Raw genomic sequence first — 27,593 nt, forward strand, 5'->3', positions numbered from 1 at the left:
CAAGAATCAACTATCCAACAAAATCAAGCATAATCTTTCAGAGGAAAGATGGACATTCAATGAGACAGATGAATGTCATTTAGTTCTGATGAAAAGATCAAAGCTGAACAGAAAATTTGATCTTCAAATATAGAACTCAAGAGAAGCATAATAAGGTAAAAAGGAAAGAAAAAATAACTGTCTTTTAAAAGTTAAAAAATTTACATCCTCATATGAGAAGAAGATATGTTTAACTCTTGAGAACTATATCTCTGTTATGGCTATATTAGAGGGTGCAGAAATAATTTCATTTTGTTGTGATGATATAAAAAAGAAACTAGATAGAGGTGAAAAGTGGATTGTATTGGAAGAGAAGGAAAATGAAGTTAAAATGGGGTAAATTACATCTCATGAAGAAGCAAAGAAGATCTATTACAGTTGAAAGAAAGAAGGGGGAGATGAGCATTGTGTGAATCTTACTCTTATCAGATTTGCCTCAGAGATAATGTCAAACATATTGAGCTTCACAGAGCAACTTGTCTCACCCTATAGAGAAGTAGGAGGAGAAAGGGGGAAGGAAAGAGGAAGGTTAATAGAAGGGAGAACAGAAGTAGAAGGGGAAAGGTATAATAAAGGGGCAGGACTGTTTGAGGAAGGTAATGATCAGAAACAAAATACTGGGGAGGAGGGAAAGGAATGTTCTAAATTATCTATGCCTATGTTTTGAAAATAATAATAATTTTAAAAAGAGAAATATCTGGGTTCTATTCCCATTTCCTATACTCAATATATGAACCAAGGCAAAACCCAAACTCAAACATTTATATGTCAAATACTATTATTGTTACTATTATCTATCTCATTCTTTTGATATTTTTCAATGAACTTTAGGTAGAAAGAGGCCTGGCATCATTGGCTATTTTTGTATTAAATATTCTATGATCAGCTGCACAGATGGCCAAAATAATTGCTTTTATGATTCAATAAACATTTTAGGATACAATTTATAATTATTACTAAAGTACCAGGAATATTATTGCCATTATTAACTAATACAGAAGGTATTCCATAAATACTATACACAAAAATGTAAAATACTATACACAAAAATGTTGTTTCTTAGTTTGCCATGCATTTTCACTAATTTAGAAGACTAATGACTCAAAATGTCTACAGGGTAGTCAAGAATCAAAGCCACAGGTGTTATGAGACTCATAGATTATAAACTAGAGCACAAACTAAATACAAGGAAGAAAACAAGAATCAAAACCAGAGACTTCTAGATCATTAGCCAGGAAGAATCAGCCTAGGGTCAGAAGCCGGTACACTAGCCAGCATTTGATTACTAGAAGGTTTCACACTGACTTTAATCTCCTTCTGAGCATGCCTTGCATCACTATTGGCTGAGTTTTTGTGCTTACATAACTGGGGAGTGTGTGCCTTACTTAGAGAATCCTATTGATCTCCTTAAAAATAGAGATCCTTTTCTCTATTTCACTCAAAATTTTAATATAATCTTTGACTCCTCCTTCTTTGACATGACTTAGGTTCGATCAATTATCAACTCATTTTTGTGATGTCTCAGAATTGTTCTTTCCAATATATTCCTGATCCAACTCCTAAATACAGGCCCTATGACCTCATGCCTTCAATATATGGCAATGACCTCACTACTTCTATGCATCAACATTCCCCTTAAGCATTGTTAGGATTACTAAGTGAGAACTGAGGTTTTCTGGACAATTACAAGGTGAGAACTCAGGTTGACTTGATAGAGGGGGCAAAGCTCATTGGCTGGGGTGGTTCTTCCCAGAAGCCCTTGCATTATTCCACGCCCATTCTCTGGGAGGATAAAAAGAGACAGCACTGGGCGCAGAGAGGAGATCGGCCTGGAGAAGGATAAGAGCTGGAGGAGATTCAGAGCCAGGATTCAAGAAGAAAGACTCTGAATTGCATAAGGCTTGACGGGGCTCTCTGCAGGAAGGGAAGTCACTTCTAAGGACAAGAGTTAACAGCAACTGCGTGGAGACAAAGGTTCGTTACAGGAAGAAGAATCTGTCTGAGAGATTTGAGTAGACACAGCAGATCTCTTCCCAGAGAGCGATCCAGCAGCTTCTAGAGACGACAGCTCGCTACATTTGGCGCCCAACGTGGGGCAAGGACTTTTGCTTATCCTGACAAGAGGAGCTAGACCAGACCTTCGCAATTTGGCGCCCGAACAGGGACAGACACGGTCCTGATTCCAGTGGAAAAGCTTCCGATCTAGATCTCAGTCTCTCTGACCCAGAACCGTGAGTAAAGAGGAAACTTTGTTAAAGATTAAGTGAGTGTGCTAATAGATAAATAAGGAACTTAACTTGTTAAGGCCAAACCAGGAATCTCTTATAGTGAAATGGGGCAAACACCTTCTGTTCAAGGAAAATGTTTAGAGAGCATCATCAAGGTTATGAAAAGCCAAGGATTGATCATAATTTTGGAGGAGATTACTGAACTTTTAAGAACTGTGAAGGTCATATGTCCTTCTTTTTCTCTGGAAAAAGAATTGGATCCAGATGAGTGGAAATTAGTAGGAGAGCAATTAGGTGAACACTACAATTGTCTTTGTGACATTTTACCCTTTGGTTCCAGACCAAACTCAGTTTCCAAAGATATAATTCATACCTACAATTTAATCCAAATGGCTTTAAAAAATGTTATTCTAAAGGAAGAGATGAAGGAGCAAAATGGGGAGGTGTCAACTAAACTAGGTGAAAAGAATGAATCAGATAACAATGAAGTTAAGTACAATTCTGAGCAACAGCAACAGGAGCACCTCCCATCTCCACCCTCAATTAACCCTTCATGGGTGGAGCAAGAAGGAGGAGAGGAAGAGGCAGAAACACAAACAGAATTGCCTGTGAAGCAGCCTAAGCCTATGACAAGATTAGAAAAAGCATTGGTTAAAGCTAAGAGAGAAGGACAGGATATAAGTGATTTTATACATGCATATCCTGTGATTGAAAATACTGACTCTGTAGGTAAAAAAAGGAGAAGATATGCACCTTTAGATTTGAATAAAATTAAGGATTTGAAAAAAGGTTGTACCCTTTATGGGGCTACATCAGCTTATGTCAAAATGTTACTAGATGGTTTGTCTTATGAAGTCCTAACCCCGAATGATTGGAAATCCATAGCAAGGACATGTCTGGAACCTGGAGAAAATTTATTATGGCTTGCGGAATTTCATGAATTATGTAAAATTCAAGTCAGATGCAATTTGGAAATAGGAGTTAACACACAATTCACTTTTGAGCACTTAGCTGGTGAAGGTCAATATGGAGAGAATTCGGAACAGATTAATTATACCATGACAATATATGAACAAATTGCTAAGGCTGCAATAAAAGCTTGGGGTGTCCTCCCTGGACAGAAAGATCGGGGAGAGGCTTTCACTAAAATACAACAAGGTCCCAATGAACCTTTTGCAGATTTTGTGGGACGTTTGCAAACTGCTGTCAAAAGAACTATTGGAGAAAATTCAGCTACAGAAATAATGACCAGACATCTGGCTAAGGAAAATGCCAATGAGATTTGCAGAAGAATTATATGGGGATTAGACAAAGATGCTCCTTTAGAGGAGATCATAAGACGCTGTGCTACAGTGGGAACAAATGCTTTTTACACCCGGACAATGATAAATGTGGAAAGACAGGGTCCCTCCTGGCAAGGGCCTTCTAGAGAAACTCGGCGATGTTTTCAATGTGGAAAAATTGGACATCTAAGAGCTCAGTGTAGGTATGGAGATACAGTGAGGAAACAGGGTGAGAGAAGACCTAAAACCCCATGTCCAAAATGCAACAGAGGACTCCATTGGGCATCAGAGTGTGGATTAATTCAGGGAAATGGGATGAGGGGCCCAGGTCCAGGGCCCCAGGCAAAAAAGACTTGGGACATGATGGCAGCTGATGTTACACCCAAAGAACCTTTAGAAGGCCAGGACTCTGATTTAATCAATCAGCAGAGAAGCAATCACATGGCAGAAAGGGATTACCTGATAAGTCAGTCAAAAGGCAATCAGATTGCAAAAATGGATTACACTTGGGGAGAATACAGGCCTTTTAAACCAACAGGGCTGTGTCCAGTGCAAACAATTCCAATGTAATTGCCAGATGATGAGAAGAGATTTAGAAAGTGGTAAATAGAAGGTAATTAGATAGGTTAACTGCCTGGGAGAGAGGGTTTGCTTGTATTTCTTCAGCAGGAGAAGGAATCAGATGGGTGCCAACGAGTCATATTCGCCTTGTCCATCAGAGAGAGACAGAAAAAGAGAAAGATCTCAAAATAAAGGAGAAGATCTAAGAAACATCTGACACTGAAAGAGCATGGATAATAAGAAGACTGTTAAAGAACTTAAAAACCAGCAGGAATCATTGGACTTCCTCACACAAGATGAGAATAATGGACAATGGACTTATGGACATTTATAAATTTTCAATTTATGATTATGATTATGTTATATACTTCTAGCATGTGTTATGTTACTATGTTACTATGTGCTTATGTAATTTATGTAATTATCTGTAATACTTCCCATATTGATGGATTTATGTTTCAAGGTCATGACTGTCCTATGTTCTAAATCAAAAGAAAGGGGGAGATGTTAGGATTACTAAGTGAGAACTGAGGTTTTCTGGACAATTACAAGGTGAGAACTCAGGTTGACTTGATAGAGGGGGCAAAGCTCATTGGCTGGGGTGGTTCTTCCCAGAAGCCCTTGCATTATTCCACGCCCATTCTCTGGGAGGATAAAAAGAGACAGCACTGGGCGCAGAGAGGAGATCGGCCTGGAGAAGGATAAGAGCTGGAGGAGATTCAGAGCCAGGATTCAAGAAGAAAGACTCTGAATTGCATAAGGCTTGACGGGGCTCTCTGCAGGAAGGGAAGTCACTTCTAAGGACAAGAGTTAACAGCAACTGCGTGGAGACAAAGGTTCGTTACAGGAAGAAGAATCTGTCTGAGAGATTTGAGTAGACACAGCAGATCTCTTCCCAGAGAGCGATCCAGCAGCTTCTAGAGACAACAGCTCGCTACAAAGCATCACTTTTTATATTTCTCATTCCTCTTCAATACTTCCAAAATCTCCTATTGCCAACAGTTCAAAACACTTTAGTCTGATATTCAAGGACCTCCATGACTTGGTTTTAATTCATCTTTGTTTTCTTGTTTTCCACTATTCTTCCATATAAATTCATTGGCTCCAATCAAATTGAGGTAACCCTTGACTTAATGTCTTTTATACTATTTCTCATACACAAGACATCCTAGGTAATATGCTGCAGCCCATCTATACCTGCAACCCCAAAGTCTTTTGGGTCACTCTGAAATGTGGTATTTCCATGACTTTGAAGCCATACAAAATTTCTGTTGGGGGAGGAAGATTTGAGGGGCATGAGAAACTGGTATCCAAAAGAAGAGGTTTTTGGTAGGAAAGATGAACCAGTTTGGGAATAAAGAAAGTGCTGAGCAGTTTCCCAAGTCTGATTCAGTCCCGTCTCCTTCTTTTGTTTAACTGTCATTATTACAGATCTTGAGTTTATCCTTGTCACTTTGTCCTAGACATAGGTTTTCCTCAGATCAAGCTGACCAACGTAAGGATATGATCTCTCCTTTCTTTTTTGGCTCTAAATCAAATATTCAATATCAGAATCAAATGACATTCTCACTTGCATCTTCTCTTCATCTGCCACTTGGAAAGGGAAAAAAATGGGAAGTCACACAGTTCTGAAGGATATACCAGGACTAGGAAATGCTATGTGATCTTGTATTTCTATAACACCAAGCATTGCCCTAAGCCTATCCTTCTTACAGTATATACTGAAGTTGAAATAAAGAAAAGATTTTAAAAGGATCACAATTCTTCATCTTAGTTCTGGCAGAGGAATCAATGATTCCCAACTGCCAGCTCTGCTGGAAAAGCTCTCCAACAGAGCACCTCTTGTAGGAAAATGAAGCCTAACAGCATGGATTGTTAAACTAAGAACTGTAGCCCTCATAATATGAGGCTGTTCCTTCCGTAAGTGTCTCTTTCTTGATTTTTCACCTCAGTTGATAAATTTCTGCCAGATGGAACACGGACAAAGAATTAACCAAATGTTTGGAGGATTCAGTTTTTCCTTTCCTGCCCATGAGAATCAAGATGTACTTTCATATTAACTTTTTGCCAAAAAGTTATTTTTATTCCTAATAATAATAATAATAATAATAATAATAATAATAGCTAGCATTTATATGGTATTTTAAACTTTGTAAAACACTGCATGTATTACATGAACTGATCCTCACAATAAACCTCTGAGGTAGGTACAGCGATTATTCCTGTTCCATAGATATGGAAACTGAGGTTGAGAAAGAGTAAGTGACTTCCCCAGGCCCTTTTTCTGTCTATATTTCTGATATAAAAAAAATAAGCAATTGAGGTCTATGACTCAATAATAACTAACTACCAACACCTACCCTAGAAAAGTTTTTATTGTTCTATATACTCTGTCATCTTCCAAATATCTTGTGCTTCTTGTAATACATTCTGTTATACATAGTACATACAGTAATTTTCTTAAAAATATTTTATATACTCAATAATTTAAACAGAATTACATTGACAAACACAAAGATAACAAAATAAAAATCAGATTAAAACCATAAACTATCTGCTTTCTAAAATATATGCAAATAAAAAGTTGATCTATATAAATTTCAATTTTTTTGGTATTATGTTCTGTTTTTTCCACTTGGATACTCACTGCATTTTGTTGCTATTATTTTTCTATTGTACTTCACATGCATGCTATCTTGATTCTTTTTTTTTTTTGCTTGCTATTACTTCACATGTTATCCTATCTTTATATTGGTTAAGAATGTGACAATCCTTAGCTCTTTATCCTTAAGTTCATTCTTAAGATACTTTTCAACTGCCAAAAATCATTTAAATTTAAATGACAAGAAACACTATGTTGTTTAGGTATTGCAATGAGAAACTGGGTAAGCATGATTTCTTTAATTTGACAACATATCACTAGAGTGAAAGATGCTGCTATACAGCCATGAGCTATTTTTAGCTTTCCCTGTATTTCCTGATTTTACCTAGATGGGATGTATGTTAAGAGCTGATTTGTCATCTATCCCATCAAAATAATTATGGCCTGACTGGTCTCTATGTCACATCCTGAAGTCTCTTAAAATTACTCATCATTTGGCTAAAAGGCAGGAAGTGCTTCTTTTAGGGGAGGAAGCCAGAAAGGAATATACGCCTAAGAACAAGACCATTCTTACCCAAACAGTGTAGAAACAAGTATAATCCAGCTGATAGGAAGAACAGAGCTTTGCAAATGCACCAATATTTCACACCTGCATTACTTACATGTTGTTTGAAGATAGATTCACGGTATTCAGTCTTGCAGATTTATCAATAATAAAAGTACAGTTACACTTACATGTGTAGTGTCTCCTTTCTAGGAATACCTGGCTTTGACTGGCTCCTAAAATATTTCAGTCAGCCAATAATAGCAAAAACTGCAATAACATAACATAACATGGGAACATAACGTATGTATTTATTACAAAATGTATAAGGATATAAATGGGACTCGGACTCAAGTCTGTTAGCAAGGAACAAAGTCATAGCTTCAATAAAGAGCTTCTTACAAGGCAGGTAGAGTTGGAGTCTCTTCAGCCATGGTCCTTCTTCCTTCTTGCTTCCTATAGGAGTCTCACCTCATTTGTACCCATTGGCCCAACTCATTTTTCACAGCTCAGCTAGTTTGCTACAATTTTCTCCAAGCCTATCTCAGAATAAGAAACTCAGTCTGGCTGAAACATCAAAATCTGCCGCTGCCCTGAAAAATATCATTCTTGAACTTTCCTCCACCAATTCCTCTTTGTTCAAGGGGAAACTAGCTTTTCTGCCCACTACAACTAATATATATGACAAAGAGATGTAACAGTGAACTCTTATCTCTTTCTATAGTATTTTTTTAAAGTGACAATTCCAGGAACACTTCAATAATTCAGAAATCTACAATTTCAAAGAAAATGCAGCTTTTAGCAATGGGCATGTATGAGTACAAAATATTTTCCAGAATGCTTGTGCCCATTCATAGGTCCACTAACAGCACATCACAATTAACTCACCTATATCACTTCTAGGCTTATATCTCAAAGAAGAAAAATATTCTCTATATCCAAAATATTTAATAACTTTTGTGGTGGCAAAAACTGGAAACAGATACTGTCCAACAAATGAGAAATGGTTGGATAAGTGGTAGTACATGAATAGGAAGGAAAATTATTGTGCGGTAAGAAATGAGGAAATAAATGATTTTTAAAAGACATGGAAATATTGATGTGAGATGATGTAAGCAGAAATAGAAGAACAATTTATACTTTACATATCAATAGCATCATGAAAATGAACAATTTTGAGAGATTTTATAAATTGATGAACAATGAAATTAATAGAACCAGGACAAAAATTTATACAATTTTGTTATGCAACAAAGTTACAAACAACTTTGAAATCATAAGGTATGATCAAGACAAGGATCATATCAAATCTGATGGATGTGGCCCTCTTCAACAATGAGATGAACCAAATCAGTTCCAATAGAGCAGTAATGAACTGAACCAGCTACACCCAGTGAAAGAACTCTGGGAGAGGACTATGAAACACTACATACAATTCCCAATCCCTCTATTTTTGTCTGCCTGCATTTTTTATTTCCTTTACAGGCTAATTGTACAGTCTCAAAGTCTGATTCTTTTTGTATAGCAAAATAACTGTTTAGACATGTATACATATGTTGTATTTAACTTATACTTTAACATATTCAACGTGTATTGATCAACCTGACATCTAGGGGAAGGGGTGGGGGGAAGGAGAGGAAAAGTTGGAACAAAAAGTTTTGCAACTGTCTATGCTGAAAAATTACCTAATTTTTTTGTAAAAAACAAAAAATAATAATAATTAATTAATTAAAAAAACGACAAGGATCATATATGCTTCTTGAGGACCAATGATGAAATATACTATCCATTACAAAGATGTGATAGCTTTAGATGTAGAATGAGAAAAACATTTTTGTGTATAACTACAGAGGAATTTGTTTTGCTTGACTATGCATATTTTTACCCCCCAAAATGCCTTTTTTCTTTTTTTTAAAGGTGGGATAGAGAATGGAAGATAGAGAAAAGAAAGGGTTTTCTGTTCATTTTTTTTCAGAGAAAGAATTAGAGCGCATACTATATATACAAAATGTGGCATAAATTTTCAGATAACTTAACTGTTTTATTTTGTTATAAAAGACCTCTCAGAAAATGAGAATACTCTGTAAATATCTATCATATAAAAACAAAGGACACCAATAAAACTGGAAAAAAAGGAAAGAAGAACCCTTGATTTCAGTAATATGAATAAGCCACATAGAGTCTCTCTATGAATTATGAAATATTCTCCAGAAGATGCTTAAATATGCATTATGCAGCGTGAAAATTATGATAAACTTCTCTTTCAAAATACAAATAGGAGTGTCTATATAAATGCATGTATGTATTGTACAATAATAATATAAAATACAATATTAAAATACAAGGATAATATGTAGTATCGTATATATAAATATATAAATAATACATAATAAAATAATAGTATTAGCTAGCATTTACATGGCACTTTTAGACTTATAAAGCTCTATCTACATGTCATTTCATATGGTCTATCTTGTATGTATAAAAAAATGGAAATGTATCTATATAAAACTAGAGCTACTGGGAAAATATATGTTGCCAAGATGATTTTGTATTTGTTGCACATTACATTTGCTAAATTAAGAAATAATATTTCGTACCTTGGCTCAATATATTTTATTAGATGAAAAATTACTGCCCCCCCAAATAGATCAGTGATTGAGACTAATCTCACCAATGAAAGTCAAGAAAAAATTCCTTCATTCAAGATCAAGGAGAGTTATTGGGAAGAAAAGTGGTCTCCAGCTTTCAGTTCTTGCTCTGCATCTATCTCTACTTATGCCTTTTTCCTTTCCACAATATTCTGAAATCATTCAAAAATTGGAGAGAAAACATGAAATAGTTTTTCTCTATCTTTTCTTATTTCTGATGTAATTTGTTTCATCAAGGAGAAATTGGTTATAGTTATTAAAAAGATAAGATCTCTTTAACTTTATATAAAATTACATATTACCAAAGACTTTTAAACCAAAAAAATGAAAAAATAATTCATTTGCATATAAATACAATCTGAGGATAATAACTATATGGTAAGAGAGGTTTCACAAGTTGAAAGATGTTTCCTATTTAGCTTAGTATCTCACTTGCTATTCGTGTATTTTGACACTCTGAAAGATCTAAGATTTCATCTGAATGGATATTCTTCTTACTAACAAAAATTGAAATACTTCCACACCTTATTAAGTATTCTTTGTGAGCTTACATGACCAAAAGTATTCATCAACCGGTAATGAAATATGTGATAATGTGTTTTTCCAAACTCAACTAAGTAAATCTTAACAGCAGGCACACAATCTATTCCCCAGATATATTCAGAGCTTTTTGGGTTTGGTAGAATCTTCCACCAAAATTGCCTTTGAACATTCAAGATCAACTTCACATCATAATGTGATAATTTTAAGCTATGCTACTTAGCAGGTCCACATTTACATTTTAAAATTCTAATTCTGCTATATCTTACAAAAGCTAACAATTTCTATTGATCTTTGACTATAAAGACTGGCTGTTCCTCCTTCCCACTATCATTTATTCTCCAGTGGATGCAGCTTTTTCTTTATTCATGTTTTTAGTCTCCTGGGAAGACCAGATTCCAGTTACTTTGGTACAATGGTATATAATATTGTTACCTAGGTCATATAATTAAGGCTCTTCACTTTCATCAAACCAGATGGACACACATTAAAAGCATCTAATGTATAGCAAGAATAAGGGAGAAGGAGCTTAGACTAATAATATCTCAATCTGACCCAGAAAAATAATCCATGCTGTAATCAAAAAAAGTAAAAATACATGTTTTCCTTTATAATCCTCTGATAGGTATATATTTATTGTAGCAGTAGATCTAGAAAGGAACTTAAGAGACCAGGAAATTTGAAGCTCAAAGTTGTGATACGTGACTTTGATATATGACCTTAAATATAAGGCACATGGATGGTAAGTGACAAAGCCATAATTTTGAACCAGCTTCTATGAGGCTTAGCTCAGAACTCCAGCACAATGTCTGACAGCTAGTAAGCATTGATAACTGTATGGTGACTTATGAAATTAGAAATCTTTCCGTTGGACCCTGCAAATAGCTAACTGATCATGGAATAGTCTTTATTCATGATGGGCATTTCCCATCATAACATTTTCAAAAAGCAAATATATAAATGGAAATGTATTCTTGTGGAAACTTTCCAAGAGAAGCCAAACAAGTGCCCCTCCCATCCTCTAAGGTATGCTTTTGCTTTTACAATTAAGAAATCTCATTTAAGTAATAGCTTCCCAAATTTGAAAGTGGATATAGAATGGAAGAGAGAAAGGGAAAATGGAGCACAGGATATGAATATTGAAAGTAATCTAGTCCATGAAAAAATTATATATATATATATATATATATATATATATATTTATATATATATATATATATGTGTGTGTGTGTGTGTGTGTGTGTGTGTGTGCGTGTGTGTGTATTAAAATTTTGATAGCTGTCCACTTAAAAACTGTATTCTGAGAAGTAGTAGTCCATATAGCCTTACGAATTGCCAAATAAAGTTCATGTCATGAAAAAAAAAAAAAAGGTTAAGAATCCCTGATCTAATCTCTCAGGATGCCGGAAAATACCCTTTTTAGGATCAGCAAACTAAATACACAACAGAGAATCATCCCAAATTTCTTACTTTTTATATTCAATCAGTGCCCATGCTTCATTTGATTATAACTTCAGTCAAATCATTGGCATTTTCATGTGGCCATAATAGAGCATCCAACATTCAAGAATGGAACAAATAATGAACAAACCAGCAACAGAGAAGAAAGTGGTAGTTGAACAATGAAATGCACTTTAAAGAAATATAGACAGCATTTGCAAAAATATTTTGTTCCTGCTTTCTCTTTCTGTCTTGGGTTGATGTTAACTCTAATTTTACAGACCTGAAATCTTACCCAGCTGAGAGAAATTAAGGAAAAATAATACTGTATGTCAACAGAATACCTTTCCCCAACCCAATTTTATGAGCTCAATTCATAACAGCTGCACTGTCAGCATAAAGATTTAATTTCTCCAGGGCCATGGACAGAAGGTGACACATATCATCAGGGATGCTTGCACTGATAGGTACAAATACATCAACACAGGAAATGTGGAATATATGTGAAGCAAAAATAATTCCACACAACATGAAAATATAAGGTTATGGACAATTCTGAGTCAATAAATGAAAAGACTCTCTATCTGCTAAAACTCCATATAACAACCATCCATTTATATATTTTCTCTGTTCATTTATTACTAATGTCTACATACATTAACATTTTCAAAGGAACATATTAGGGAACAAATATCTAATGAATAATAATTTAAACCAGTTTTGCTAGAAGGACTTTCAGTGTATGAAAAGAAATTTCTATTTAAACCTTGGTTTTCAGTTATCTTCTAGGATTGTAACCACCATCTAAGGGGAGGACCAGGACTTATTTTGTGTCAGTTAAGTCCTGGGCTCAAATCTTGTCTCAGACATGTACTAGTTGTGTAATCCTGTCACTTAAACTCTTCCCTCTTTCCTTGCCTGCAAAATTGGGGTAATAAAGCACTAACTTCACCGACTACTTTGCAAATCTTAATGCTTTATATACAGAATAAGGATCTGGACGTGGGATTTTACTGATAGAGGGTGAGGTGAGGTAACAAAACTCCTATCATTGCAACATCTATAGAAAGCCTTTCTGGATCCATTTCATTATAATGCTTTCTGGTGATTCTCCCCAACTGATGCTGTGTACTCTTTTATGACCATTGTTGCTTTACCTATTGTCTCTGAGGGCAGGGACTGTCTGATGCTTTTCTGCTTAGCTCAGTGCCTAGTACATGTCTATTATAATATAGATAATATATTATATTATTATTGTCTGTTAATAAATGTCTATTGACTTATAGTTGCCCGTAGCACCTAAAATCTACATGATTTGCAGCAGCTCACATTGCTGATATGCAGTCCTCAATTTATGAGGACTACAAGGTCCATAGAGATGGAAAGTAATGTCTGAGGTCCGAATGAGAGTGAAAGGAGAACCCTAAGACCTCTGACTAAATCTAGGGCTATCAGAACACATAAATTTCCAGATACAGTTGCTATGCTTTTAGTTTGTACAAAGTAGTTTCCAAAATTTCTTCTCTTTATTATAAGAGGAGGTCCTGTTAGGAGGAGAAAATAAACTCAACACGAATGTTGGTATCAACCTGTGGAATTAATTTAGTTTAATAAAAGTTATGACCATTAAAATAATTTTTAAAATATTCTTCAGAAAAGAATGCTAGAGAACGAGTTAAACTGTGATAGACAGGTCTACTAATTAGTCAAAGGGCAGTTTCATAAAGTTATAGTCATTTGTGTAAAAAAAAAAAAGTATCACTGTCTGAATTTGAGCAGCGATAGAGCAATGCTGTGACAGCAGCACTCTGAGACAAGGAGCCATACAAGCTTCTCTGCTTCACTCTGTCAACTCTGACCCTGTAAGTTTTCTGCAATGCTTCTTCATAGCCTCAAAACACCCTGTGTTTTGGAAGGTTATATTGGTAGAATGTCAACTCTGACAGGGCTACTAATGGCTACCCAAAGGGCACCAAGTCCTGGCTGGCTAATATACTACATACCTGCCTTCACAGGCCATCCTAAATTCAAGGAGACTCACCGCCAAACTGGCTGTAGAACAATACATTTTTTAGTGATGGTATCTCTCAGATGAGGGCAGCTAGGTGATACAGTGCACAGAGTATTAGGAAGACTCATCTTCCTGAGTTTAAATCTGGCTTCAGACACTTAGAAGCTATGTGAGCTTGAGCGACTCACTTAACCTCCAGGTGTCTCAGTTTCCTCATCTGCAAAATGATCTAGAGAAGCAAATGGAAACTACTCCAGTATCTTAAACACAAAAATCTCAAATAGTCTTACGAAGAGTCTAATGACTGAATATGACTGAACAACAACAATAAAACTCTCAAAAGACCATGAATTTCTACTAGCAAGCTCTTGAATTGCATTCATAAAGGGAGAATCCATTGTCATGAAACTGCAAGGCCTTTAAGTGTTGAAATGGGTAGTCTTGATTGATGGCTTCAATTTGCTGAGAACTTTTTGAATGTGATCTCAGTAGCAAAACAGATAAGCTAGGTTACATTAAAAGGTCAAAAGTGCAAGAAAATCTCTCTACAGCACTTATTTTTATAGCTACTTTGAGAAAGTGAAAGTCTTACAATTTTTTTTTCTTTCATGTGTCTTAAAAATAAAACAAAAAATTAAATTAACTCTAAATTTATGCTCCATAATTCTATGAAAAGTCCAGTGCCTAAAAGAATCTTAACATTGTAGTGTTTCCTAAAATTAATATATTGTCTAAAATGACATTTTTGTTACCATTCATAAAGCATTATGGAATACTTAGTAACAGCAAGGGATTGGTAAAATTTTCTTCTATATAGCGTATGGGAGGCAAGATAGCATAATGGATATAGGAATAATCTCAGAATCAGGAAGTATTAGATTCAAGTCTTGCCTTTGCCACATGTTCTAGTTATAAAATTTTAACAATTCAACTTCTCAGTGTCCCCTGAAAACTCTTAAGACTGTCATAGAAGAGAATCTGCAGGAAAGGAATTTTCCCATTGGGAGTGTCCTAAAGTTTAGGACTTAAACTGATGGATCTAGAAACTGAAAGGGACTTCATGTAATCATGTAATCTAGTCTTTTCATATTATAATTGAGACAACTGTAGCCCAGGGAGATTAAATACATTGCCCAAAGTTACATAAGTAATAATCATCTCAGACCCACAATTCTAGACTCCAAAGTCAATATTCTTTCCATGGCACTGCATAGGTTTGGACAAATTAAAAACAAAAAAAAAAAAAGAAAGAAAGAAACATGATACTTGAAATGTAGTTTTTGGGATTCAAACTAAAATGGGATTTTCCTGTCTTTATTGCAATTCTGATACCTGTAGCCCTCTCCCCTTCTCCTGCCTATAACTCCTCTCCTCAGAAAAGAGTGCATACTTTTCTAGATAAGAATATACTTGGAATCTGGAGTTTTAGTAGAGTAGAATTCTTAGGGATCAAGAGTTCTTAATCCTTTTGGGGGGCACGGATCTTGTATCTGTTCAAAGGAGAGCTGAATTTCTCTTAGTTGTTGTTCTCCAGGTCACAAACTCCAGTAAGTGTTAAGCCTTAAGAGAAGAACTTCTCCAGAAAGACGTTATGGTAATCACATGTGCAGCTAGAATTGGGAGGTCAAAGCTGAATGAGCTTGCATCTACAGTCCTTATCTCATTGGTGTTTTTTTTTTCCTTAAGCAATTGACTTTGTAAGTTCAAACATCCTGGAGATCTTTAGGTGACGGTAGCAGCATCACCTGCCAGACAGATTGATTACAGAAGCAGCAAGAATGAGTTGTTAGCAATAGATGATTCTATAAGACAAAGGGTGGCCTCTGGAAAAAAAAATGGTCCAAGCCCAGGTGTGTTCATTAGAAATATGTCGGAACAGTGCTGTAGAGAGAGTGCTGGGCCTGGAGTCCGGAAGGTTTGACTTCAAATGGAGCCTCAGACATTACTAGCTATGTGATTCTAGATACTCAATCTCTATTACAGTTTCCTCAGTTGTAAAATGGGGACAATATTAGTGCCAATGGGCTGGTAGGTGCCATAGTGGATAGAGTGCCAGACCAGGAGTCAGGAAAACTTATCTTCCTTAGTTCAAATATGGTCTCAAACACTTAGCACCACTCTAAAGGCAGCAAGGTAGATGAGCTCAATGTCTGGGGCTTCATTTTAAATGAAGTAGGATGAATTTTATTTGTTTGTCAATGCAGAGACTGCGCTATAACAATCTATGTACTTTTCCTCTCAAAGAGGAAAATCTCATTGTGGCAAAACCCAACCCCCAAGATTGTGTCTATACTTCTTACTTCTCTCAGCTCCTTCTATTTTTCCATATTATATATCTATCTCTACATAGAGATAGATATAGATAATTGGATCAAAGATTGAAAACTGAAAAGGAATTCAAAGGACATCTACTGCAACCTTTTCATTTTTACAGTTGAAGAAATTGACCGCCCCACAGTTATATAAGCCTTTATCTTTCTCTATTTCAATGAAAAACATTACTTGCAAAAGCCACATAGTTAGTTAAACTAACATATTTTAGTGAGTCACACAAACAAGTTCACACAAAGTGAGCTTGCTTTAGGTAAAACTATAAAAACAGGGATTTCTTTCATGCCTTCCTCCCTCAATAAAATGTGTCCTCTTTTTAGTGCTTCCCTCACACTATTTGATTGTTCAATCTTTTTTTATATTGTCCTGTTCTTTGTGACCCCATTTGGGGTTTTTTGGAAGAGAATCTGAGGTGGTTTGACATTTCATTTTCTAGCTCATTTCACAGATGAGGAAACTGAGGCAGAGTTAAATGACTTGCCCAGAGTCAGACAACTAATAAGTATCTGACTCCAGTACTGCATGCAGTCCACCATGGTGACTGGACACAGAACAGGATGTGGTACTAGACACAGATTTTAACTCAGGAAGATGAATCTTCCTGACTCTAGGCCCCATACAACTATCTGTTATACCGTCTAGCCACTCCTTCCCCACACAGTACTGCCCCTTAATCAGGAGCCAGTGTCTTTTGAACAACTAAATAGTGCAGTATATAGAGACTGGGGACTGGGAGAACCTGTGTTCAAAAACCAGACTCAGAACTAATTTGTATAAGTCTAGACAAGTCAAACAAGCTGTTTGCCTCAGTTTTCTCATCTTTTAAATGAGGATTATAATAGTTCCTACCTCCTAGGGTTGTTGAGATATGAAATATAAAACATTTAGTACAATACCTGTCACATAAGTGCTATCTATATAAATGTTAATTATTATTAAAGCTGAGCTCAGAATCAACTGCCTTTAGCAGAGTCCCATGCTCTGTTTTTTGCTTCTTTCCTATCAAAAAAGGCCTCTCCTAATTTTGCATAAGATGCCAAATGGGTCAGTTGAGTTTACCATTTTTTACCTTATTACAGGGAAGGCTCATTGGTTAGATGAAGAGAGTAGAGCTACATATTTGGAAGTAATTGTGATTAAAAACAAAAGACAGCAATAAAACAAGAGTTTCCTTTATGCCAATTTAGTATTTTATCTCTGTAGTCTATACTCTATTAGTATATTATATATGTTACATTATGTAACTTCCATTATATAAAATCTGTATATAATTGATTGTCTACTAATATCTAATAAAGGGCAATTAGCAGACACAGTGGATAGAGAACCAGGCTTGGAGTCAGGAAGACCTCAGTTCAAATCCAGACTTAGACACTTAATAGCTATGTAATCCTGGGCAAGTCACTTTAACCCTGTTTGGCTCAGGTACCAATCTATAAAATGAGCTAGAGAAGGAAACAATACACCATTCTAGTATCTTTGCCAAGAAAACCCCCAAATGGGGTCACAGAGTCAGATACAATTGATATGAGTGAACAATAAAAAAAATCTAGACTCAAGTATCTGTGACTTAATATGTTTCTCCCTCATGATGGCATTCAACTTTTAAAAGGGGTTACCGCAGACCTAATTTGAAACTCTTAAATTCAGCGAGAAAGACTTTAGACAGGGAATAATACATTTATCAATACCCTTAAATCAGATTAGATAGAGTCACAGGTTTCAGAGTTAGAAAGCATCTTAGCAATCATGCAATCTGATATGGTCATTATAAAATAAGAAACTGAGACCCAGAACAGTGGAATGTTTTGTCTAAAATCATTTGGTAAGTTATTAGCAGAACCAAGAAGCAGGTCCTTGGATTCCAGTTTCTGTACAATTGCCAGTAGGTAGGCAACCATCAATAAAGCCCTAAATAAATTCCTCTGTCAGATCTGACAATCAAGATATTGTCACTAAGATCAGGCAGAAACTCCAATTAAAAAATAAAATTTTTGAGTGAGAAAAGAAAAATGAGCTGGAGAAATCTATACATATCTGGCAAATAACAAACACCTTTCACACTCACAAATCCCTGGTAGAGTGCAAAGAATGCTAGGCAATATTTGACAGCTTCAAAATACTTTCCAATAGCATTGAGGATAATCAAACCACATCATTGCAAAAGATGAAGAAATTGCTCCAAGTACCTGTCAAACATTCAAATACTTCCATTTGTCATGATGTCAGCTGCAGCACAGATTTCTCAATTTTTTCCTTCTTCATTTATATGCACAGTTTTTGTGGGTGGGAGTTTTTTGAGTAGAAAGAAGTAGAAATAGTTCTTTGAATTTAGAGGTTTAACCAATATTATCTTGTTAACTCTCAACACTACAGGTGGATAGGCAATCATTAGGACCAACATTTTGTCATCGGTTAACCAAGAAAGATGCCTTCAGAAAAGTCATGGAGCAAGATTGACCCAAGCCAGAAACAGATGTTTGCGTCTGTCCAGACCACCAGACCACATCAATATTCCTTTTACATGATCAGACTCCCATTTACTGGTTTGGTCTCTATCTTCCCATTCCATTCAAAATGCCTACTTGGTCTGAGGTCAGCAAAATCCTTTTGGGAGAACATTCCTAAAGCAATTTTGAAAGAACAAATACTGCAACCAGATTTCTTTCTGTTTGTTTCTCAGTACAAGATACTCTAATTCAGGAATAGAACCAGAGTTCCTTTCAATGGTGGAGTTCCAGTGGTCAGAATGGAATGGGGAGGAAGATAAAGACAAGGAAGAGCTGAAGTAAGGAGAGAAAGGCTGGAGGGAAACATGGGGAGATGAAGAGGGGAAGGGAAAAAGAGATGGAAAGACAAGAAAAGAATAAGATAAAGAGAGAAAGAGAGAGAGAGATAGGACACACAGAGAGAGACAGACAGAGAGAGAGACAGAGAGAAGAGAGAGAAGAGAGAGAAAGAAGAGAGAGAGAAGAGAGAGAGAAAGAGAGAGAGAGAGAGAGAGAGAGACAGAGACAGAGACAGAGATACAGAGAGAGACAGAGAGACAGAGAGAGAGACAGAGAGAGAGAGAGAGACAGAGAGAGAAACAGAGAGACACAGAGAGAGAAAGAGAGAGACAGAGAGAGACAGAGATACAGAGAGAGACAGAGAGAGAGAAACAGAGAAACAGAGAGACAGAGACAGAGAGAGAAAGAGAGACATAGAGAGAGAGAGACAGAGAGAAGAGAGAGAAAGAAGAGAGAGAGAGAAACAGAGAGAGGGGGAAAAGAGAGAGAGAGAGAGAGAGAGAGAGAGAGAGAGAGAGAGAGAGAGAGAGAGAGAGAGAGAAGGAAGGTAGAGAGAGGAGGTGGAGAAAAAAGACACAGAAACAGAGGGACAAAGAGAGAGCAGGAAAGTCCCATAACCACAATGTTCCTCTAAGTTCATACCACAGTTTCTTCCTGAAAATCTTATTTGCTTTTTTCTATGAGTTTCCTTGATTGGAGGAATGTTGACCTAAGGAAGTTAGGAAATATTAGGATTAATCTCTGTAGCTAATTTTTTATAATAATCTGAAAATATATATGGACTAGAGATTTTATCATGAACATGACCTCCTTTCCTTCCACAAAGAGCCTTTGGAATCAGAGCTGTGTGTTACCCACATGTTTATGCATGAGAAATCAGATCAAGGGTTCCATGCTCCATCCATGCAGCTAGTCAGACCACAGATTCACCAGTGTTCATCACCTTCCTCTGTGGACAGTATCGAGGATGAGGGCACTATTTCAGTTATCTATCATTTGGTTGCCCAGTACAATGCCCTGGGAGATGCCCTACAGCAAAGTAATTAGCCAGGTAAAAATTCTTTTAGCTTGTGGTTGCAATACAAATTTGTCTTGGATAGAATACCACGAGTAGCATCAGTTCCCATTTACTGATCAACTATGTAAAAGGGCAAGTGAAGCATATACCACCAGATGAATCTGAAGGGTAAAAAGCTTCATGGGAAAGAGGTCAATGGACAGAATTTTTGTGCTGAGCATATTTTCAGAATTTCTGTTTAGAGGAACTCAAAGACAGCCAGATCATCAGCACACTATCCCCTGCTACCCTGGAGGCATCTCAGGTTTAACATCAATGCAAAAAAGCCAGTCACATCTTACAACACCCCACCACCAGCCGTGCTGTGCAACATCTGGGCTTTCCCAGAGTCTTGATTTGATCTGTCCTGACTCCCCTGATGATCTTCTGAAAGATGAGGAGATCACAGATTGAGAAGGTCTAGGGCTTCAAACTATAAATAATGTAAAAAACAGAACTCCTAATACATTAAAGGACACACACTGTCTTAGAACCATAGGAGAGAGTCCCACTGACAAGCAGAAGGTGAATTATAATAGCATCTAATCTGTTCCTTTGACCAAAGTTCATTTCTAAAATTATATGCCATTCAAATGAATTAAGTGACTAATTAAATATTGATATTTATTTTTAAAAAGCTATTTGTGGACACTTCTCTGTTTTCTACCAAAAAAAGGATGGGACAGGGAAAGACTATTTCATTAACCACTATATCCCCCATCATTAAAAATAGTGCTTTCTAAGATTTGTGAAAAGAAGTTATTTCAGAGTATCATTGCTCAGACCCAGTAGACAAAAAATGCAGAAATTTCAAATGCAATTTCTCAAACAATACATGTAATCAGTTGCATGTTTTTCCTGCCTCCCCCCAAAAAGAATAAAAAATTGAGTTCTGACCTTGTAGAGCATACGTTCTCCTTTTGCTGACTCTCAGTCAGAGGCACAGTGAAGCCCTAGTCTTGATGTGGATGGCAAAATCTATCTCCATAGTAGATTCCCTCTTAGTAACTCTTAACTCTTAGCATTATCTCAGTCCATGAAAAGGAAACTGGTGCTTATGTGTTATCCAGGGAAGCTAAAGTGGTCAGTGGCAATAGGAAGAGACTTCCTCTTTTTTTTTTTCTTTTTTCAGTTACCTCCCAACAATTTCACTCCCTTCCTTTCTGGATTTGAATCATTTTGTCACTTAATGAAAAGGAAGTAGAGTCTGAGGACAGAGCAGTGAGAGACCCTTGGAGTAGACATAGGAGACAAATAATCTGGCCAGGCTTCCGCTTGGTTTGAAAGGATCAGGACTCTGAGGGGCGAGGCAAGAGAGCAGCCCAACAGGATGTGTGTGGCCAGAGTTCCTGGCTTGGAATCTTGGCTTTTATGTTTATTTTTGGATATGTTTTTCTTAGCCTTTTGATGCAATTTTCTGAGCTAGGAAATAACCTTACAGAAGCCCAAAGATGCTATATGAGTAGGCATTTGCTATGGAAGGAAGATGGATTTTAATCTCTATCTTCTATATTCTCCAACTTATATATCATGATACTGGGTCATATGTGAATGCTACAAGTAGGCTACCTGTCAGCAGTTAAGTTGATCAGTTCTTTATAATCAGAAAAAAATGTAGGGCTTGTTTCATAGTTTATCCTTGTATTCCAATGACTTAGCCAAGAACACAGTAGATTAATACGTATTGATTGATTAAAAGTCTACTTCTAATAATATAATTGTGAGGTTATCAGAAATTGTCAAAGTACATTAAACAAAACAATAAAACCCTCAAGCACTTTTAAGAAATTTCATGGTTTAAAAATTTGATTTTGAAAGGCAGAGAAAGGTAACAGAACTAGTTCCTACGTGAGCAAGAACAGATGTTTGTGAGAAATATAGTTCCAAATGGAGTGTTAAAGAGCATTGGAGGAGACTTAGCTCCCTTCCCTGAATATTACGTTATTTACAAAATTTTCTTTTTGTATTAACTTCTTCAGGTTTCCTGTCTCTGACACAAACTATCTGTGTGACTCCAGTTGCTTAAAATCTCAGGGTAGCAGGGTGCCTAGGACTATAAATTGCAAGGAAGGTTGCAATTCCAACCTATATTGATAAGTTCCTCACCAGGAGCTGGTTTAAAAAAGAATTGTCTGCAGGATGATTTCAGAAAGGCCTGGAAATATTTACATGAACTGAGGTTAAGTAAAGTGAGTAGAATGAAGAGAACATGGTACACAGCAACAACAAGATTATGTAATGATCAACTCTGATGGAAGAGGCTCTTTTCAACAGGGAGGTGGTTCAGACCAATGCCAATAGACTTGTGATGGAGAGAGCCAACTGCAGGATTCTAGAGAGGACTGTGGGGACTGAATGTGGATCACAACATAGTGTTTTCATCTTTTTGATGTTGCTTTCTCTCTTTTTCTTTCTCATTTTTAAATTTTTTATCTGATTTTTCTTATACAGTATGATACATGTGGAAACATATATAGAAGAACTGTAGGTGTTTTATATATATATTGGATTGTTTTCTGTCCAGAAGAGGGTGAGGGTGAGAAGGAAGGGAGAAAAACTGGGAACACAATGTTTTGACTAGGTGAATGTTGAAAACTATCTTTTGCACATATTTTGAAAATAAAAAGCTATTATTTTTAAAAAATAAAAAAGAACTTTATGTATTTGTATTTTCTGTGACAAATTCCTGACAAATGCCTGCTCATATAGGATCTACAGGCTTTTGAAAGGTTATTTGTGGGCTTGTCAAGTCATCAAGCATTTATTAAGTATTTATTATGTGCCAGGCATTATACGAAGTACAGATAATATATGTACAAGTTGTCCTCAAGAAGCTTACATTATAAAAGGGGAAGAAAATATATAAAAGGAAATTAAATATCCATGGGGGTTAGATGGGGAGAAGACACCCAAGTAGGGATATATTGAGAAAAATATTTATTCAATCAGCTGTAGAGTCCTGAGAAGAATGGAATAAATGTGACTGGCCGAGGCACTTCCTTTAAAACAGAGGTTCCTAGAAGAAATTAGAGAGCTAGAAGCCACAATGATGGAGTCGTCTTCCAAGTGAGTAAGGCTGCTGTGACTAAGTAGAAAAAGACATCCAGAAAGAAATGAAGGAGTGTGTGAGTGAGTGAGTGTGTGTGTGTGTGTGTGTGTGTGTGTGTGTGTGTGTGTGTGCATGTATGTATGCTCTTTTACATGCATATATAAACTTTTAAAAGATGTATCCTTTCTAAAAGGGCATGTTACAGTAAAAGTTTCAGCACTATTTCTGCCCACTATTCCTTTCTTCATTCAAAAAGCATTTTTTTGTTGTTGTTAAGTCCTTTTCAGTAAGGTTCATCTCTGTAATATCATTTGGGTTACAACTGTTACTGGCAAAAACACTGGAGTGGTTTGCCATTTCCTTCTCAAGATCATTTGAGAGATGAGGAAACTGAAGCAAATAGAATTGTGTTTGAGGTCTGCCCACTGCACAATCCACTGCTCCTATCAACTACAGGGCAAATTCTGTGCTAGACACTGATAAAAAAGAGAAAAATGAAACACTACCGGCTATCAAGAAACTTATATTCTATTTGGGGGAAGAACAACATGCATATAAATAAATAAATGCAAAATACAGACAAATTAAATTCAAAGTAAATTTTTCAGGTAGGAGAAGCAGCTCTAATGACTGATAGGCCTCTCAAGGAGCTGGCATCTGAGATTAACTTTGAAGAAATTAGCGATTATATGAGGTAGCAGAGAGAAGAAAGGGTATTCCAGGCCCAGGGGACAGACTATACAAAGCCACAGAAGAGGAAAATGAAATGTTTGATACAGGGAACAAAAGCTATGCCAATTTGGCTGAACCATACATAGAGTGTGTGAAGGAATAAATCTAGAAAGGAAGGCTGGGGCAAATTGTGGAGAGCTTTAAATGACAAATAGAAGAGTTTGTATTTTATTTTAAAGGCAATAAAAAGTTGTTAGCATTTAAGAATATCAGCTATCAGCTATGATGGATAAATTAAAGGAAAGACCTTATCCTGGGAGTCTAAATAGGAGGTGATAGAAATAACTGGCTAAGAGTTGATAGGAGATTAAATTAGAGGGATAGTCACAGAGTAAAAGAATAGGTTGAATATAAGAGATGTTATTTAGACAAAATTGGTAAGACTTGTTAAATGATTGGTCATGAGGGATGTGGAAGAGTGAAGCATTGAGAATAGCTCTCAGGTTGTGAAAAATCAGGCAGAATTCTTATATTCAAAGTACTGGGAGTATAAGAAAAATAGATTTCTTTAAGGCCATAGAGTCACTTCTGTGTAATCATTTACACGTCATTTCTGACAAAGGAAGCTTTATTTCTTAACTTCTCCCCATGACCAATTAAAATAACCATGTTTATTAGAATGACTGTTATCTGAAAATGTATTAGCTAAGGGGATAGATTACAAGGCTTGAAGTAAGAAAGACTTGGATTGAAATTCCACTCTTGGACCTTACTGGTTGTTATGATCCTAGTAAGTGACTTCTTCTACCTACCCCAGACAACTCCCTAGGGTTTATCAACTAAATCAGAGAATTGTTGGTAGAAGGAGTTTATGAAGCTTTCATGACTCTACATATGAAAAAAAGAAGCATGGTAATGGTGAGATGAGCATGGGGTTTACTATGATAGCCACCTCTGACATTTATTATTTGTTTGACTTTAGGCAAATCACTTAACCTTAAATTAGGAATCAAGGAATTAAGGAATTAGACTTGATGACCTAGAAGATCCCTTTTCTATTAAACACATTTTTCCCACTGCCTTTCCCTGTGCTCATTTAAAAAGCAGATAAGATCTGAGAATTTGTGAAAGTTTTCAATGCTAGTTCAATTAGCCTTGTTTTATACTGTTTTTATTGTGTAAATAAAATTGTGTAAATAAAATCAGAACCTTTCTAACACACCCTCTCATGTACATCCCCTCTCCCCTGGTCAGGAGCTATAATCCATTTGTTTCTATCAATTAATATAATAAAATAAATATTCTCACATGATGCAAATTATCCTTTTCACTTCTTTATTGTCCTTTCCTGTTCCCAGACTCTTTGCTAATAAAAATTGTCTTCCCTTATCTCCTTCCCTATTTCAGCTTCCAATTTATGGTCCTATTTAGCAGCATTAGGCAGCCTTACTTTAAGGTCAGTTCACCTTTTCTTAGCTTAAGTGAATTGTGGCAATTTATTCTGCTTTAGTCAATAATACTTTACTCCTTTCACTCATCTTTGATATTAATACTTATTAAAATATATAACAGGGGAAGGAAACATCTCATTTTCAATACTATCACAGAAAAGCAGGAGACAGTAGTCAGGCCCTTGAATTACATGTAGAAAATTAATATTAAAAGCTACCGCATATCATTTTCAGTTCTTGAGACAATAAGAATTTAAACTCAGTGAAACCAGTGGCACTTTATACCATCAGTAAGGAAGTTAAATGACAAAGTGCTGAAGTTAAGTATAGGCTTGGGAGTCTTAAAGCAGTTATTAATATTTGATCCAAGATTATGGGTATTTTTGATTAATGGTAGCTCTTGATATATAAATATAAAAGTGATTCATTATCTAATTCTATAAAATCCCTTCCAATATGTGTAAAGCAGGATGGTTTTCAATGGACAAGAAATCAGGGTTTCCTTTGTTCTCTTCCTGACTTACTGTCCCTACATTAGGCTTTAAATGGCCTGAGAGCTAATAAGTTTTTTTGTTGTTTTAAAAACTTTACACATACTGCATATATAAACTGAAAACAAGAATCAGCATACTGAATATAGGATCAGCATGTAGTTGTTCATAGACCTATAAAAGGATAAGTAAGAAAATTATCTTTTGTATTGTCTGAGATATATTTGGATTAAAGTATTTTGGCACTGGTCTAACATGAAATTGTTTATCTATGTGTTAATACTGTGCACTGTGATTCTGCCAAAGAACCTTCTACATATACCATAAATTTGAAATTCTTGTGAGATCTAAGTATTCTTGAGTATCTAAATTTTTTTGGAAATAAAAAAGTGATAAAAATGCAACTATGAGGTCTTTTTATAAGGCAATATTTAAAATTTGATGTCTGTAACATAAGAACAGACTTTCTAAATATAATTGTGCCCTAAAATCTCAGAATGACAGAATTTCAGGATAGCATAGGACCTGTGTGGCTAAGACATGAAAAAAAGAATCCCCTCTGGCAAGAAATCATGGATCCTCCATTTGAGAGCCTTTTATAAGGGAGAACCCTCCTTTATCGTATACCAGTTCATTTTATTTTAGGACAAGAAAAAAATGTTCTTACAATAAGCTAACTGCCAAGCAAGTCTAATACTTCTAATATTCTTCCAATACAAAAGACAACAATCAAATCCTTTCCCTACCCTCAAAGTCTTCTCTCTTCTAGGCTAAACATCCCTAGTTCCTTCAAAGGTTTTCATCTTGCTTGAATTCAAGACCATTAAGCTGCTCTGGTTCTGTTCTTCTAGGCATTTTCCACTTTGTTCATGTCTTTCCTAAAATGTGGTACCCAGAGCAGAACCCAATACTCCAGATTTAGCCTGGCCAGCATTTCCTCTGACATATTGTTTTCATTATATGTTAACTAGGGCATAGCCACAAATACTACTATTCAGAAGCTGTGATCAGAAGACCAAATATTTACACCCTGAATGTTTATCTGTACTCAGGAAATTATGTTGACCAACTAAAAACATGTCTCAGTTTATGATATGTGAATCAGAATGGGAAAAGGAAACATTGTCCTACGAATTCAGTGTAGTGTTAAAAAATAGCAGTCTGTACATTGATCAAAGATATCAGAATTAGAAGACTTCACTCTGATTATCTAGTCCCAACTTCTTATATGTAGTTCATGACCCCTTATATGGTCTCATAACTAAATGTGGGGATCATGAAACTATGATTTTTATCAATAAATGTTTGATATATATATATATATAAATATATATATATGTATGTGTATATATATATGTATATATATACATATATATATATATATATATATATATATATATATATATATATATATATATATATATATTCCCAGGATTACATAAAAATGTCTTTGATGAAAAGGTTCACAAGTGGAAACCATTTAAGAAGCTCTGATTCTAACTCACCCCTGCAAAAGAATCCCTCTTGTCACATTCCCAGAACCTGGTCATCTAGCCTCTGCTTGAAAGCTTCCTCTGAAGGAACATCTCTACTATCTGAGGCACCCCTTTTGTTTGATTAGAGATTTAATAGAGAAAAACACAATACAAAAATGATCATAGAGTCTGCTAAACATATGTGTTAAAAGCATACAAGCTTTTTTGATAGATATAACTACAGAGATAATATGATTCCATGATCCTCTGAGTAGCAACACCAAGAGTGGTAAATAATTGAATCACGGAATTTTAGAGTTTTCAATGACTTTGATTACTATCTAGTCCATTCAGAGTCTGAAAGGGATCTCCATGATGA

At 35.8% G+C, this 27,593-nt stretch overlaps 1 protein-coding gene across 6 annotated transcripts in view; it reads right to left on the reverse strand.

The window, feature by feature from the left end:
- Window positions 1–27,593, reverse strand: part of RAPGEF4 (Rap guanine nucleotide exchange factor 4) — a 336,971-nt gene that overhangs the window by 236,250 nt on the left and 73,128 nt on the right. For 3 of the 6 annotated variants that reach the window (XM_074303106.1, XM_074303103.1, XM_074303109.1), the window contains exon 1: window positions 20,974–21,467. The exons of the other annotated variants lie outside the window; for them this stretch is intronic. In XM_074303106.1, coding sequence (XP_074159207.1) covers window positions 20,974–20,985 — 12 coding nt within the window. In that variant the 5' untranslated portion in view covers window positions 20,986–21,467. Of the gene's footprint in view, window positions 1–20,973; window positions 21,468–27,593 lie in introns of those variants that run through there. 6 annotated transcript variants of the gene reach the window in all.

Source organism: Sminthopsis crassicaudata, chromosome 3, assembly GCF_048593235.1.
Source record: "Sminthopsis crassicaudata isolate SCR6 chromosome 3, ASM4859323v1, whole genome shotgun sequence".
Lineage (NCBI taxonomy): Eukaryota > Metazoa > Chordata > Mammalia > Dasyuromorphia > Dasyuridae > Sminthopsis > Sminthopsis crassicaudata.